Source organism: Schistocerca piceifrons, chromosome 7 (genome assembly GCF_021461385.2).
Source record: "Schistocerca piceifrons isolate TAMUIC-IGC-003096 chromosome 7, iqSchPice1.1, whole genome shotgun sequence".
In the NCBI taxonomy this organism is placed as follows: domain Eukaryota; kingdom Metazoa; phylum Arthropoda; class Insecta; order Orthoptera; family Acrididae; genus Schistocerca; species Schistocerca piceifrons.
This window is the reverse complement of record NC_060144.1, coordinates 134,417,110-134,432,414: the sequence shown is the minus strand read 5'-3', so window position 1 is coordinate 134,432,414 and position 15,305 is coordinate 134,417,110. Positions and strand designations below refer to the sequence as shown.

At 39.8% G+C, this 15,305-nt stretch overlaps 1 protein-coding gene across 1 annotated transcript in view; it reads right to left on the bottom strand.

Moving 5' to 3' along the window:
- The window catches only part of LOC124804706 (dmX-like protein 2), a 327,684-nt gene that overhangs the window by 241,596 nt on the left and 70,783 nt on the right, over nucleotides 1–15,305 (bottom strand). The window contains exon 11 of the mRNA XM_047264965.1: nucleotides 2,354–2,512. Within this exon, the coding sequence (XP_047120921.1) occupies nucleotides 2,354–2,512 (159 nt within the window). The remainder of the gene's footprint in view (nucleotides 1–2,353; nucleotides 2,513–15,305) is intronic.

Here is a 15,305-nt window from a genome sequence, read left to right as displayed (position 1 = left end):
TAACCCCTTTTGCCAATTTCATTTGCTGCATTTTTATAATTTCTCTTTCCATCAGTTAAGTAAAATATCTCATGCATTATACGATTTATACTGAGTGTCTTTTTGCTTTTTTGATCCTCTGCTGCCTTCCCTATTTCATCTCTCAAGGCTACCCGTCACTGTTCTGTTGTGTTGTTTACCCCTGTTTCAGTCAATCTTTGCCTAATCCTCCCTTTATAATTCTCAGTAACCCCTGGTTCTTTCAGATTCCATCCCCTCAAATCCGTACTTTTCAGCTATTTCTTCAGTTTTTATCTGAAATTCATAGCCAACAGATTAGGGTCAGGATCCATTTCTGTCCCTGAAAATGTTTTGCAGTTCAGAATCTTGTTTCAAAATCTCTGTCTTACCATCATGTAATCCATCTGAAACTTTCCTGTGTCCCCCGGTCTCTTCCATGTATACAATTTGCTTTCAAGGTTTATACACCAAGAAATAGCAATGAGTAAGTTGTTCTCTGTGCAAAATTCTAGCAGGTGGCTTCCTCTTTCATTTCTTTTCCCTGATCCATGTTCTCTTGCCATTCTGCCTTCTTTTACCTAATATTAAATTCCACTTTCCCATCTTCCTTGACTATCCGAATAATTACTTTTATCTCATTACACACTCTTTCAATCTCTTCCTCATCTGTAGAGCTAGTTGGCATATACACTTTTACTACTGTTGTGGGTGTTAGCTTCGGGTCTGTCTTGGCTACAATAATGTGATCAATATGCTGTTCCCAGTAGGTTATGTGTATTCCTATTTTCTTATTCATTAATAGATCCACAGCTACATTATCCCCATTTAATTTTGTATTTACAGACCTGCAGTCACTTGACCAGAAGCTCCGTTCTCCCTGCCACCACACTTTGCTAATACCCACTGTAACTTCAACCCATACATTTCCCTGTTTAAATTCTCTAGCCTACCTACCCACTTAAGGGATCCAACATTCCACATTGTCCTGTAGAATGCTTGTTTTGCTTCCTCTTGATGACATTCTCCTGAGTAATCCCTATCTAGAGATCCAAAAGGTGGGACTGTTTTACCTCTGGAATATTTTATTCATAACCATACTATCATTATTTAATAGTACACCAGAGCTGGAGAAATATCTCTCTCTCTCTCTCTCTCTCTCTCTCTCTCTCTCTCTCTCTCACACACACACACACACACACACACACACACACACACACAGATGTACACTACATGAGCACTGCATTTCAACTGGGGTGAGGGGTTGTGTCAGATTTAGTCGATGAGAGATGAGAGGAGAAAAATGTGGAGTGGGAGGTAGGAGTGGAGGGAGGGATGACTGATGATTAGGAGGAAGAGGCAGCGAGAGCCAAGATTGGAATGTGGCAGTGGTGAACATGGCCTGTCACAGGCAAGGGGAGTTGCAGGCAGCACAGCAAGTGGAAGACAGGACTGGGAAGGAGGAGAAAGAGGAGCACTATGGAGAGGGGAGTTTAAGTGTACAACTTTTGCTCTTTTCCTGGTATTTGTGCAACATGCAAAAACACATATACAAATGACAATATGGTTCTGCAAATATTAAGAAATGGGAGAGTGACTGATCTTGACAACTGTCGAGCGATGTGTTAAATTTTTGTAAAAATAAAACCTAGGCAGTAGTGGAAGAGAGAGATTTTTCAGATTTTTTTTATAACGTCAGTCAAGAAGAATGAAGGCAAAAATGACTAGAAAGGAAGGAGTGAGACCAGGGGATAGGAAATGGGGTAATGCAGAGGAAAGGGGTGATCATGGTTAGGGGATATACCATAGCTCTAGGACACGGAGGTGGTGGGGGCAAAGAATGTGCTGAAGGGATCACTTTGCACCACGACATTTCTGAGGAAATGGGGGGGGGGGGGGGGGATGTGGTAACTCATCAAATGGTATGTGTGTTTTAAGAAGTTGTTGAAGTGCATTCACACATGACCTTACTTTTGATTAGACAGGAAATACTTGCAACAGGACTTCATTAGGGTTCATGCATGGTCAGGTCTTGCACTTGGAGTGTTCACATGAGAGTGAACCTTAGGTTGCAGGGTAATGAAAATGAGTCACATAAGTGGCACAGGAATGGCCTACGATATTGTGTATGATGAGAAAATGCAGAAATTGTGACATGAGGTACAGCAACAACTATTTCTGTGGAAGATATCTTGTTAGTCTATTGTTATGTCAGCTGTCAATAAAGCATTTTACTATTAGGAGTTACCATGATGTTCTGTTAATTTTACCTGAAATATATCACATCTGTCATGATAAATCTAAGCAACTGAATTTTGTGCTAAGACTTTACTGCTTGGAATAAGTAAAACAATACCAGATAAGAAAGCTGCCATCAATTGGATGTATAGAGTATAGCAGATCTGGATTGTGATGCCAATCTCGTAGTAAACATTCAATAGTAGTATCCAGGGGATCTGAAAGGTTTCCTGCAGGTCCAGAATCTGTAGCTAACGAGTTAATTGATGTTGTTGCACTGCAAATAAAGATAGAAATAAGTATTAAATAATGATAAATTACAGTGATTATTTTGTACATATAGTTTCATGAGAGAAAAGAATATTCCAACTACTACAATGGAAATTAACAGCAGATGAAAGAGCCAGATCAGCTTCCAATTATGCCTATAAAAATTAAGGAAACGATGTAATATAAGAAAGGCAAATCAATAATAAGAGACCCACAACATAATTTTGCTGAGCAAATCGTTAAGTGTAAACATGTGTTACTGCATTTTGCATCATTGCTTTTTTTCTGAATGCATTAACCTCTTAACTCACTTTTAATATTCTATTATTGTATCAGTGGAGAGGTTGGTGGTAGATTAAGTTCATTGCAATTATAAGAAACATAATTAATTAAAACTCAGCAGATTATGTCAGCAGTCACTTCATTTATGTTCCAATGGCGCATTTTGCAATTTTATAACAATAGGGAAGGGGAAAATATTTTTAGTTAATGGTCAGTATTACTTTATCAGTTTTGGTGATTTTTCTAACAGCTTAATTTTCATTTTTGTTGAAAAGAAAATTTACCTAAGATTTTAGACGTGGCTTCTCTTCAGCAACAAGGGCTTCAAGGGATTAATGTAGTAGCCAACCAGTTGCAAAATATAGGTTTATAAAATCTTGACCATGATTCTGATACTTTTAAAACTGTCTTCTTCAGAAGGTTTTGTACCTATTAACAAATATTAAGACACTGTGTGTAGAACAGGGAACAAGAAATGTTTACAAATAATTTTAGTGAAGCACTGTTGTTGTTGTGGTGGTGGTCTTCAGTCCGAAGACAGGTTTGATGCAGCTCTCCATGCTAGTTTATCCCGCACAAGCCTTTTCATCTCCGAGTAACTTCTGCAAGCTACATTCTTCTGAATCTGCTTACTATATTCATCTCTTGGTCTCCATTTAGAGTTTTTACCCCCCATGCTTTCCTCCAGTACTGAACTGGTGATCACTTGATTTCTCAGAATGTGTCTTAGCACCTGATCCTTTTTTCTACTCAGGTTGTGCCACAAATTTCTCTTCTCCCCAACTCTATTCAGCACCTCATCATTAGTTACGTGATCTATCCATCTAATCTTGAGCATTCTTCTGTAGCATTGCATTTCAAAGGCTTCTATTCACTTCTTGTCTAACTTTTTACTGTCCATGTATCACTTCCATCCACAGTTTCACTCTAAGGAAATACTTTCAGAAAAGACTTCCTGATACTTAAATCTACACTCGATGTTAACAAATTTCTCTTCCTCAGAAACTCTTTTCTTTCCTTTGCCACTCCACATTTCATATCCTCCCTACTTCAACCATCATCAGTTATTTTGCTTCCCAAATAGCAAAACTCATCTGCTACTTTACGTGTCTTGTTTCCTAATCTAATTCCCCTCAGCATCACCTGATTGAATTTGACTATATTCCATTACCCACATTTTGCTTTTGTTGATGTTTGTCTTACATCCTCTTTTCAAGACACTGTCCATTGCATTCAACTGCTCTTTCAAGTCTTTTGCTGTCTCTGACAGGATTACAATATCATTGGCAAACTGCAAAGTTTTTATTTCTTCTCAATGGATTTTAATTCCTACTCCAAATTTTTCTTTTGTTTCCTTTACTGCTTACTCAATATACAGATTGAATAACATCGGGGAGAGGCTACAACCCTGTCTCACTCCCTTCCCAACCACTGCTTCCCTTTCATGTCCCTCGATCTTATAACTGCCATCTGGTTTCTGTACAAATTGTAAATAGCCTTTTGCTCCTTTACTTTACCCCTGACACCTTTAGAATTTGAAAAAGAGCATTCCAGTCACCATTGTCAAAAGATTTGTCTAAGTCTACAAATGCTATAAACATAGGTTTGCCTTTCCTTAACCTGTCTTGTATGAGAAGTACTGCCTCATGTGTTCCTACATTTTTCCTGAATCCAAACTGATCTTCTCTGAGATCAGCTTCTACCAGCTTTTCCATTCTTCCGTCAAGGATTTGTGTTAGTATTTTGCAACCGTGACTTATTAAACTGATATTTCGGTAATTTTCACATCTGTCAGCACCCGCTTTCTTTGGAATTGGAATTATTATATTCTTATTGAAGTCTGAGGATATTTCACCTGCCTCATACAGCTTGCTCACCAGATGGAAGAGTTGTGTCAATGGCTGGCTCTCCCAAGGCTATCAGTAGCTATAATGGAATGTTTCTACTCACGAGGCCTTGTTTTGATGTAAGTCTTTCAGTGCTTTGTCAAATTCTTCATGCATTATCCTATATCCCTTCCCATTTTCATCTACATCCTCTTCATTTTCCATAATACTGCCCCCCCTGCACATCTGGCTTGTACAGACTCTCTATATACTCCTTCCACCTTTCTGCTTTCCCTTCTTTGCTTAGGACTGGTTTTCCATCTGAGCTCTTGATGTTCATACAGGTGGTTCTCTTTTCTCCAAAGGTCTCTCTAATTTTCCTGTAGGCAGCATCTATCTTACCCCCTAGTGATGTATGCTTCTACAATCTTACATTTGTCCTCCATTGAAGTATACTCACATTGACTATCTAGCACATGCACATGTCATCCACTTAATCACCATCCACACGTAGAATCTCTCTATTGTATGGCTTTGTATTAAAACTTTTTAAAATACCACACATTTGACAAAGGATCCAACAACACATAGTGTGTTGCTTCAAAGATTTGTATATGACATTTAAAGACAAAATGTGGCATCGGAACATACAAGGGATAAGTATACCATATACAGAGCTAGTGACATGTGCCAACTGGCTGAAGAGTAGAGGCACTAGCCTTAAGTCACCTGTAGTAGGCAACACTCCTATGGATCATGTATGCACGTAGCTGCAATGAGCAGCATGTGCGTTTTAAAAAGTACATATTCATTACTAGAATTAACATATTAACTAAAAAGCAGAAAAAAGGGAGACAGGAGGAGGGTAGAAAAGTATGCTATTGAAATAGTACAGCTTAAAGAGAGTGCGCAGGCTCAGGTAAACATAAATTCTTTACATTATGTATAAAAACACACAACAAGCACTTGCGCATGAATACGCAACTGTAACAAGTATGCGTGTCAAAGCAAAAACACTTCAAGGAAATACGAGGGTTGTTTGAAAAGTTCTGGGAATCATAACGAGAGGTCAGTGTTAGTGCAATGAGTTGTTCACGATATTCATTGGACTGTTGCCTGTAAACACGTGGCCCATCAGTGCTCTAGCGCTCTTGGAAGAGAGCTGTGGCAGTCACGTGGCTCGGTTGTTGTTCCTGCATAGTAATTTGTGAACATGGAGGACCGGGGGAGGGGATAGAGATTGCAGCAGCCATTAAAACTGCTACACCACGAAGATGATGTGCTACAGATGCGAAATTTAACCGACAGGAAGAAGATGCTGTGATATGCAAATGATTAGCTTTTCAGAGCTTCACACACGGTTGGCACCGGTGGCGACACCTACAACATGCTGACACGAGGAAAGTTTCCGACCGATTTCTCATACACAAATAGCAGTTGACCGGCGTTGCCTGGTGAAACGTTGTTGTGATACCTCATGTAAGGAGCAGAAATGTGTACCATCACATTTCCGACTTTGATAAAGGTCGGATTGTAGCCTATCGCGATTACGGTTTATCGTATTGCGACATTGCTGCTCGCGTTGGTTGAGATCGAATGACCGTTAGCAGAATATGGAATCAGTGGGTTCAGGAGGGTAATACGGAATGCCGTGCTGGATCCCAACGGCCTCGTATCACTAGCAGTCGAGATGACAGGCATCTTATCTGCATGGCTGTAACAGATCGTGCAGCCCCGTCTCGATCCCCGAGTCAACAGATGGGGACGTTTACAAGACAACAACCACCTGCACGAACAGTTCGACTACGTTTGCAGCAGCATGGACCACCAGCTTGGAGACCATGGCTGCAGTTACCCTTGACGCTGCATCACAGGCAGGAGCACCTGCGATGGTGTACGCAGCGATGAACCTGGGTGCACAAATGGCAAAACGTCATTTTTTCAGATGAATCCAGGTTCTGTTTACAGCATCATGATGGTCGCATCCGTGCTTGGCGACATTGCAGTGAACGCACATTGGAAACGTGTATTCGTCATCGCCATACTGGCGTATCACCCGGCGTGATGGTATGGGGTGTCATTGGTTACACATCTCGGTCACCTCTTGTTCGCATTGATGGCACTTTGAACAGTGGACGTTACATTTCATATGTGTTACGACTCGTGGCTCTACCCTTCATTAGATCCCTGCGAAACCCTATATTTCAGCAGGATAATGCGCGACTGCATGTTGCAGGTCCTGTATGGGCCTTTCTGGATACAGAAAATGTTCGACTGCTGCCCTGGCCAGCACTTTCTCCAGATCTCTTACCAACTGAAAACGTCTGGTCAATGGTGGCCGAGCAACTGGCTCGTCACAATATGCCAGTCACTACTCTTGATGAACTGTGGTATCGTGTTGAAGCTGCATGGGCAGCTGTACCGGTACATGCCATCCAAGTTCTGTTTGACTCAATGCCCAGGCGTATCAAGGCCATTATTACAGCCAGAGGTGGTTGTTCTGGGTACTGATTTCTCAGGATCTGTGCACCCAAATTGGGTGAAAATGTAATCACATGTCAGTTCTAGTGTAATATATTTGTCCAATGAATACCCATTAATCATCTGCATTTCTTCTAGGTGTAGCAATTCTAATGGCCAGTAGTGTACTTCGTAAAGAAAGGTATGAAAGCAAAGGACATTCATGCCGATTTCCAGAATACACTGGGTGACTCTGCTCCTTCATATTCAACTGTTGCCAAGTGGACAAATGAATTTAAATTTGGTTGGGAGAACTTAGATGATTTTCTCAGTGGTCAGCCAAGATGTGTCACTACTCCAGAAATCATTGCCAAAGTGCACAAAATGGTCGTGCAGGATCGTCGATTGAAAGTGTGTGAAATTGCTGCCACTTGCCAGATGTCATCTGAAAGGGTATATCATATTTTAATTGCAGAATTAGAAATGAAAAAACTATCTACAATATGAGTGCCACGACTGTTGACACTGGATAAAAACACGTGAGAATGGACGTAACAGAACAATGTTTGGCCAGTTTTAGGAGAAACGAACAAGATTTTTTGCGCTGGTTTGTGACCACAGTTGAAACTTGGGTGCACTACTACATCCCAGAGACAAAACAACAGTCAAAGCAGTGGAAAAATGCTGATTCTTCACCACCAAAGAAAGCAAAGACAATTCCTTCGGTGGGGAAAGGTCATTACATCAGTGTCCTGGGATGTGAAGGGGATTCTGTTTGTAGATTATCTCCCCACTGGGCAAAAGATTACTGGAGAATACTACGGTAGCCTTCTGGACAAATTGCAAGAAAAGATACGTGAAAAAAGGTCAGGTCTAACAACGAAGAAAGTCATCTCCCATCAAGACAATGTGCACCTGCACACATGTGCCGTTGCCATGGCAAAATTACACGAATTATGAATTGTTGCAACACCCGCCTAATTCACCTGATTTGGCTCCATCAGATTTTCATCTCTTCCCAAAACAGAAAATTTTTCTTGGTGGACGAACATTCACTCCAAATGAAGAATTGATAGCCGGAGCAGACAACCATTTTGCAGTCCTGAAGAAAATTCATTTTCGAGGTGGTATCAAGGCACTGGAACATTGTTCGACCAAGTGCATTAATCTACAAGGAGACTACACTAAAATATAATTAAAGTTTCAGTGATGTAAGTACTTTTGTCCTATTCCGTTCAGAGAACTAGTCAAACCAACCTTGTACTGCCAATGTATAAGAGGCCCAATACTTGACATATTAAGTTGACCCTTGACATGATGTAATACTGTAAAAGGACATACTGTGGTTGAGAAACTGCAAATTTTAAAAGCCAAATGCAAATTGGGGAAAGAGAGAAGAGGGGGGGGGAGGGGGGGGGGAGATAGCACGATACTTCACAAGTATCTACACTAAGGAAAATGGTTGCACTGATAAAGTATGCTATATGAACAACTGTGCTAGAAAGGGGGAGGGGGGGGGTTATAATATACCCAGTAAAATAATGAATAAATGAAGCCTCACTAAGCAGTGTATATAAGCTTAGAAATCATGATATTATAGGGGGGGGAAAGGGGGGATGGGTCTGTGGTGGTTCATTACTACAATGTTGAACAGCAACTTGACTGTGGTTGAAGGAGTGTACATTGTAAAATTAAAAAAAATAGAAGAAAATACTGAATATAGAATTTCGAAGAAAAAAAGAATACAACATTTTAGTAATGAATCACTTTATACCCATCCCCCTCATTTTTTATAGTGTTCTTTATTCTGCCTATAGTATCATGATTTCTAGGCATATATATAATAGAGGGAAACATTCCACGTGGGAAAAATACATCTAAAAACAAAGATGATGTAACTTACCAAATGAAAGCATTGGTATGTTGATAGAGACACAAACAAACACAAACACACACACAAAATTCAAACTTTCGCAACCCACGGTTGCTTCATCAGGAAAGAGGGAAAGATGAAAGGATGTGGGTTTTAAGGGAGAGGGTAAGGAGTCATTCCAATCCCAGGAGCAGAAAGACTTACCTTAGGGGGAAAAAAGGACAGGTATACACTCGCGCACACACACATATCCATCCGCACATATATACACACAAGCAGACATGTGGTATATTTATGCTTTGTTTGCTCTGATGCCACATTTTATATTTAAATGTCATACACAAATCTTTGAAGTGACACACTACACACTGTTGAAAATGTCTGCTTGTGTCTGTGTATGTGTGGATGGATGGATGTGTGTGTGTATACCTGTCCTTTTTTCCCCCCTAAGGTAAGTCTTTCCGCTCCCGGGATTGGAATGACTCCTTACCCTCTCCCTTAAAACCCATATCCTTTCGTCTTTCCCTCTCCTTCCCTCTTTCCTGATGAAGCAACCGTGGGTTGCGAAAGCTGAATTTTGTGTGTGTGTTTGTTTGTGTGTCTATCAACATACCAACACTTTCGTTATATATGCCTTAGTGGTACTTCATTTATTCATTATTTTATTGGGTTTTTTACATCACCTCCCCTTCTAGTATATTTGTTCATATAGCATGCTTTATCAGTATGACCACATCCATCAGCATGATGCTTCAAAGGTGATGATCTAGTCTCCCACCCCACTTCTCTTTCCCCAAATTGCATTTGTCTTTCAATGTTTGCATTTTCTCTGTCACAATTCCTTTCTCAGTAACCCTTCATGTCATGGGGCAACTTGATATGTCAATTACTGAGCCTCTTATAGACTGATAATACTTTGTTTTGTTTTTGCTTTGACACTCATGCGTGTTACAGTTGTGTATTTACACACAAGTGTTTCTCGTGCATTTTTGCACATGTTGTAAATAGGTTTGCTATGTTTATCTGAGCTATGGACTCTTCTTAAGCCATATGATTTTAATGGCACATCTTTTTACTCCATTCCCTCTTCCTTTTTTCAATTTTATGGTTAATATGTTAATTCTAGTAATGAATATTTACTTGAGAGATCACACACACTGCTCATTGCAATTACACAGATACAGAATGTACAGGAGTGTCACCTACCACAGGTGATCTAAGGCTAGTGCCTCAATTATTCAGCAATAGGCACATGCCACTAGTACTGTATGTGGTATATTTATGCTTTGTTTGCTCTGATGCCACATTTTATATTTAAATGTCATACACAAATCTTTGAAGTGACACACTACACACTGTTGAATCCATTGTCAAATGCATGGTACTTTAAAAAGTTTTAAGACAAGCTCTAGAGTAAAGAGTAACTACTTTTATATCATGGTATTTTAAATGGTGACTGAGTGGATGACAAGGACATGTATTATGTAGAGTCAGTGACTTCCACATCAGGTATACATAAAATGTGATTCTATAAGAATATGCTTCACTAAAATTATTTTTAAACATTTTCGTGATTTTGCTTATTGCAATGATACCATCTCTGTTCCACACACAATGTCATAATATTTGTTAATAGATACAAAATCTTCTGATGAAGACAGTTTTAAAATTGTCAAAACCTTGGTCAAGATGTAATAAACCAGTATTTTGCGACTGGTTGGCTATTATTTCCAATCCATTGAAGAAAATATACCTGTAATTTACATTACTTCTATAAGACATTATACCTCATATTTATACTGTCTTAAAATATAATGTGAAGAATAAGTATATTTTCTTTTTCAACAGAAAAAAGACACATCTACATTACATAGAGCATTGTCAATCAACAGATCACCACATGTATGGCATCATCAATGTCAAAATATTTTCTCCAAAACCGTATGATGTGTTTGACATTAATAGCACGAACACCACCATTTAAATTACAGGAAAGAATATTTGGGGTTAATATTTCATCAACTACGGACAGATTTAAGTTAATTTTTCAGCTCAGACACATATAATGTTAATAACATCATCAGAATCTGGTAACATTAAAACTGATATGTTTTGAAAGGGCAAGCTTTCATCGCCAGACATACAACACCATAAGAAACAGAATACCTTGTCGAATAAAAACTACATATCTGTTTATAGTTAATTCTGAAAACTAATTTCATTTAAAAATTAATTTGTCACTTTTATTATAAGAGATATTTTGATTCTCATGATGGCAGGTGTTGAAAACAGAAACTCGCTCTTCCCTGGTCCATCAGTTGTAATGTGATCAGATTTTATCGTGATTCACATTGATAAGTGTGGTTGTAATGAAGTATTCTCTTAAATTCTTAAATTAGAACTACAGTCTCACTTCCTTATTGGTTAAGAATAAAATGTGAACTGACTGTAACACTTCTGTATCAACTGTGATTAGTAATTGCAGACAGAGCATAGGTGACTTCCACTATTGCTTGAATGCTTTATTTTTTAAACGATAAGCTTAGACCTGGTGCTACTGGCACTGAAAAATTATTTTTCAGCATTAGCAATTCAGTCACATACATAAAATGAATAGGTTTAATTTTTACATAATGGAGAAAGACTGACTTCATCTGGGTCACTTAATCTTTACTTGGATTTCAACTTTTGTTAAAGCTCATCTTCAGATCCACATCTAATTACTGCAGTTCATTATAATTAGATACAGATCTGGAAAAAACTACCAAGTCATGAAGACAGTCAGTCTCTTAAGAACAAACCTGGACTACATGAGATCTCTGGCAAAGAATGTGGATCAAACTCAATAGACAGAGAGCAGTCTCTACTGGAATATGAAAAATACTGAAAATTGATGATGTATCTGCACAACATTTTCTAGAAACCAGACACAAATGTGTGACAGTAATAGAAATTTTATGCGTCAGTTGCAAATGACAGCAATGTGTTGGGCTAGAAATTAAAAAATAAATAAATAAAACACCAAAAAGGTTCTCTCAGATTATTTTTTAATTCCCAAATCCAATTTATGATGAAAATGCATGGAAACAATTTTAACATGTATATGAGCATAGACTACTTAATGTTGCTCATTCATGTTCTGTAGATACCATCACAAGAGGGAGAAACTTCAGGAACACAGAAGGGGTCAAGGTGTACATTAAAAAAGGCATTGAAATCAGAAATTAATCTGTATACTGTATTAACAGCAAACTATCACTATACTACTTAATTCTAACAATGGATATGACAGCTAATTTTAATAGAGAAAAACTTGTGCTTAGAAAAAACTGATACTTCCTCAATTATACTACATAGATGGTGGTTATATGCTTTTTGTGGCTTCATATTACTTGATTACAATGATACGAGGGGCTAACCATATTGATTTATGCATTATTTTTTCCCATCAGTCATGGTGCACCTTTGACTTTTCATTAAAGCTACTAGTATGTAGTACTCTGATCTAGTCCTAGGTGGCAGGACAACCACTAGAAGTGTAAGAATTGCGCAGTAAAGCCCTTTTCCCAACTGCTGCCATTAAGTGAGCAGACAGCACAAACTGTGATCAATCATCAAGGACAGTACTGGATGACACAGTTTCTGTAGAAGGATGCAGTAAACACTGTGGACATTCACAAGTAATTGGTGGTAGTGAGTGGAGAGTCTGTACTGTTATGAAAAGTGATCTTGCAGTGCGACAATACTTGTCCCCACATGAGTTGGAAAACCACAGCTGCTATCTCTGAAATGGAATTGCAGATATTGCCACACCCAGCACATTTTCTTGACTTGCCCCTTTAACTTATGCCGGGCTTGCTAGAACCACTTTTCTGGAGTTTCTCGCACCTGGTACAGGACAGATGGTCACAGTTACTGGAAGTCTACAAAATGATGTCCGTGCAGAGATTTCCTCATAGCCCTGAACAGCTGGTATTCAGAAGGGGCCAAGTCAGGAGAATACGGTGCGTGTGGCAGTACCTTGAACCTCATTTAAGCAATGGCAGTTTTGGTTTTCCCAACTCTTATGCGGACAAGCACTGTTGTGTTGCAAGAGCACTTTTTGTGATGGTGTACACTCTTATCACACGGTCACAAACTACCTGTAGATACACACAGTGTCTACATTCTCCTTCTACAGAAACCACATCATCCATCACTGTTCTTGATGACCATGCTCCATATTGTCTGCTGACGTAGTGACAGCAGTTAGGAAAAGGGGCTGTACTGTGCAGGGTTACACGTCTATTGAGTGTCCTGGCACCTTTGGTTAGACCAAAGTACTACACATTTGCAACTGTAATGATTAATCAAATGGGGCACTATGAATCATGGGAAAAATTAAGTGTAAATCAATATGGAATGTCCCTCATCTTTTTCAAATAAGACTAGTCCTATTACTACTTACGTAGCATTACAATGAACATTGCTACTTGACATGTAGCAAATGGAACTTTTCAATTCTTCAATCTAGTTATTCAGTTAATTTATAAAATTAGTAGATAATGAGGTATGTTTTAAATTTTCTTTTGAATTGGGTGAGATTCCAGATTTCCTACTTTATGTCAGATGGGAACATTTTCCACCAGAGTTCCTGCTGAGGTGTTGCAGGCTCTTTGGACTGCCGAAGACCACAGGCCACCTGCTTACCTCAATGCCTCCACATCTGCTTGAGAGGTAACAAAAGGAATGATGGGGGACCACAGGTATTGGGAAAGCAGTGTAATAATATCAAGAATCTTAAAAAGGGCTTCTAGTCTTGGCTCCAACCAAGATGGGCCACATCGCATTAATGGAGCCACATACTGGTGCATAAGCATCTGGAGAAGCTGTTAGCTCACCGCTGCCATGCACCATCCCCTCCATGTGCTGTGAGGGGATATGGCCATCACCTCTACTGAGACACTACCATGTAGTTGAATGAAAAGTAATAAAATAGTTTTGACTTTTGATGCATCCTCCCTAAGCTATCCACAGCCTGCTCCTATGACCTTGCCACACTGCCATGACCCAACCCGCACTGAGGGGTTTAACACCAGACCACTTCATTACCTTTGAGGAAGAATTTTGTTGAAAAGCTGAAGAAATTAAACCCTCTTTCCACATGTCTGTCCATTGTTCTACAACTATACCTACATCTAAACTCTCAAGCCACTTTACTGCAGCACTTCAACTATTTTTTGACACTACTGAATAAACTTACAAGCTGCGATATGGTCGCGAATTGAACAGTGGCCCAAATATAGAATAAATTTCCTTTATGTGAAGTAAAGGAAACTGAATAAATTAATGACACTGCTACGACAAATGCAAGAGGCCATGAAATGAATCAAAACAGAGCTGACAAGACACAGTTACGTCAGAGACTGCACGATGATGTGACAGAAACTGCTACCATAACGTCAGGCAATTAGCACACTGCTGGGAGGCTGAGGGTCCAGCGCCATAATAATGATGACACTACAGAAAGACAGAACCACTGTGGCAAGCCCTCACAAATGCTCCTCATTTTTACATAGATACTTGTAGTCTGGCAGCTGCAACTTCTAGAATGGATCCACTTTGGTTTGCAAGTTAATGTGGATTACAAACTAACACGACGAGACTTGGCCTCCACTACCTGTAAGCCTACAGCTGGCTCTATGTCCACTGTTGTGGACTCAGCACTATCCAGCCAGCAGGCCACCTCTGAGCCTACTTCCAGTCATGGCCAGTCTCCTACCCTGGAGGGCTACTGTTCAAGACCAGGCTAGTTCAACCGCCCAGCCGTCTTTAACTATATGGTCATACTGTCACTGCCTGTGCCTGCCTGCAAGGATGTGCACTACTTCTGACAGCTCTCTTCCTCTGCAGGGCTCATGGTGGGATTCTGCACCTTCGGGCATGACCTGCACCAATTGGCACATGCAAACCTGGTGTCAGAGTTCCTGCTGAGGCGCTGCAGGCTCTTTGGACTGCCGAAGACCACAGGCCACCTGCTTACCTCAATGCCTCCACATCTGCTTGAGAGGTAACAAAAGGAATGATGGGGGAGATTTCTACTGCATGTGGACAGGAGCATGAGACACGGGGCTGAGTGATTCAAAGTGGCATATTGTCAAGCACTGATTAAGATCTATGGGGGAGCACCAGAGAAAGATGTAGTAGTCAAGATGCAGCTTTTTCGCACACCATTCAGGATGGAACATTTTTGACCGTGAATCTGTTAGAGGTGTGGTGTGAGGGAGAGCAACAGTTCAATCACCCACCTGCTTAGGGTGAGCCATGTCCATTTCAGGTGCCGCCTGGCTGAGGTCTCAAAATATAGCACCAAAGAACAT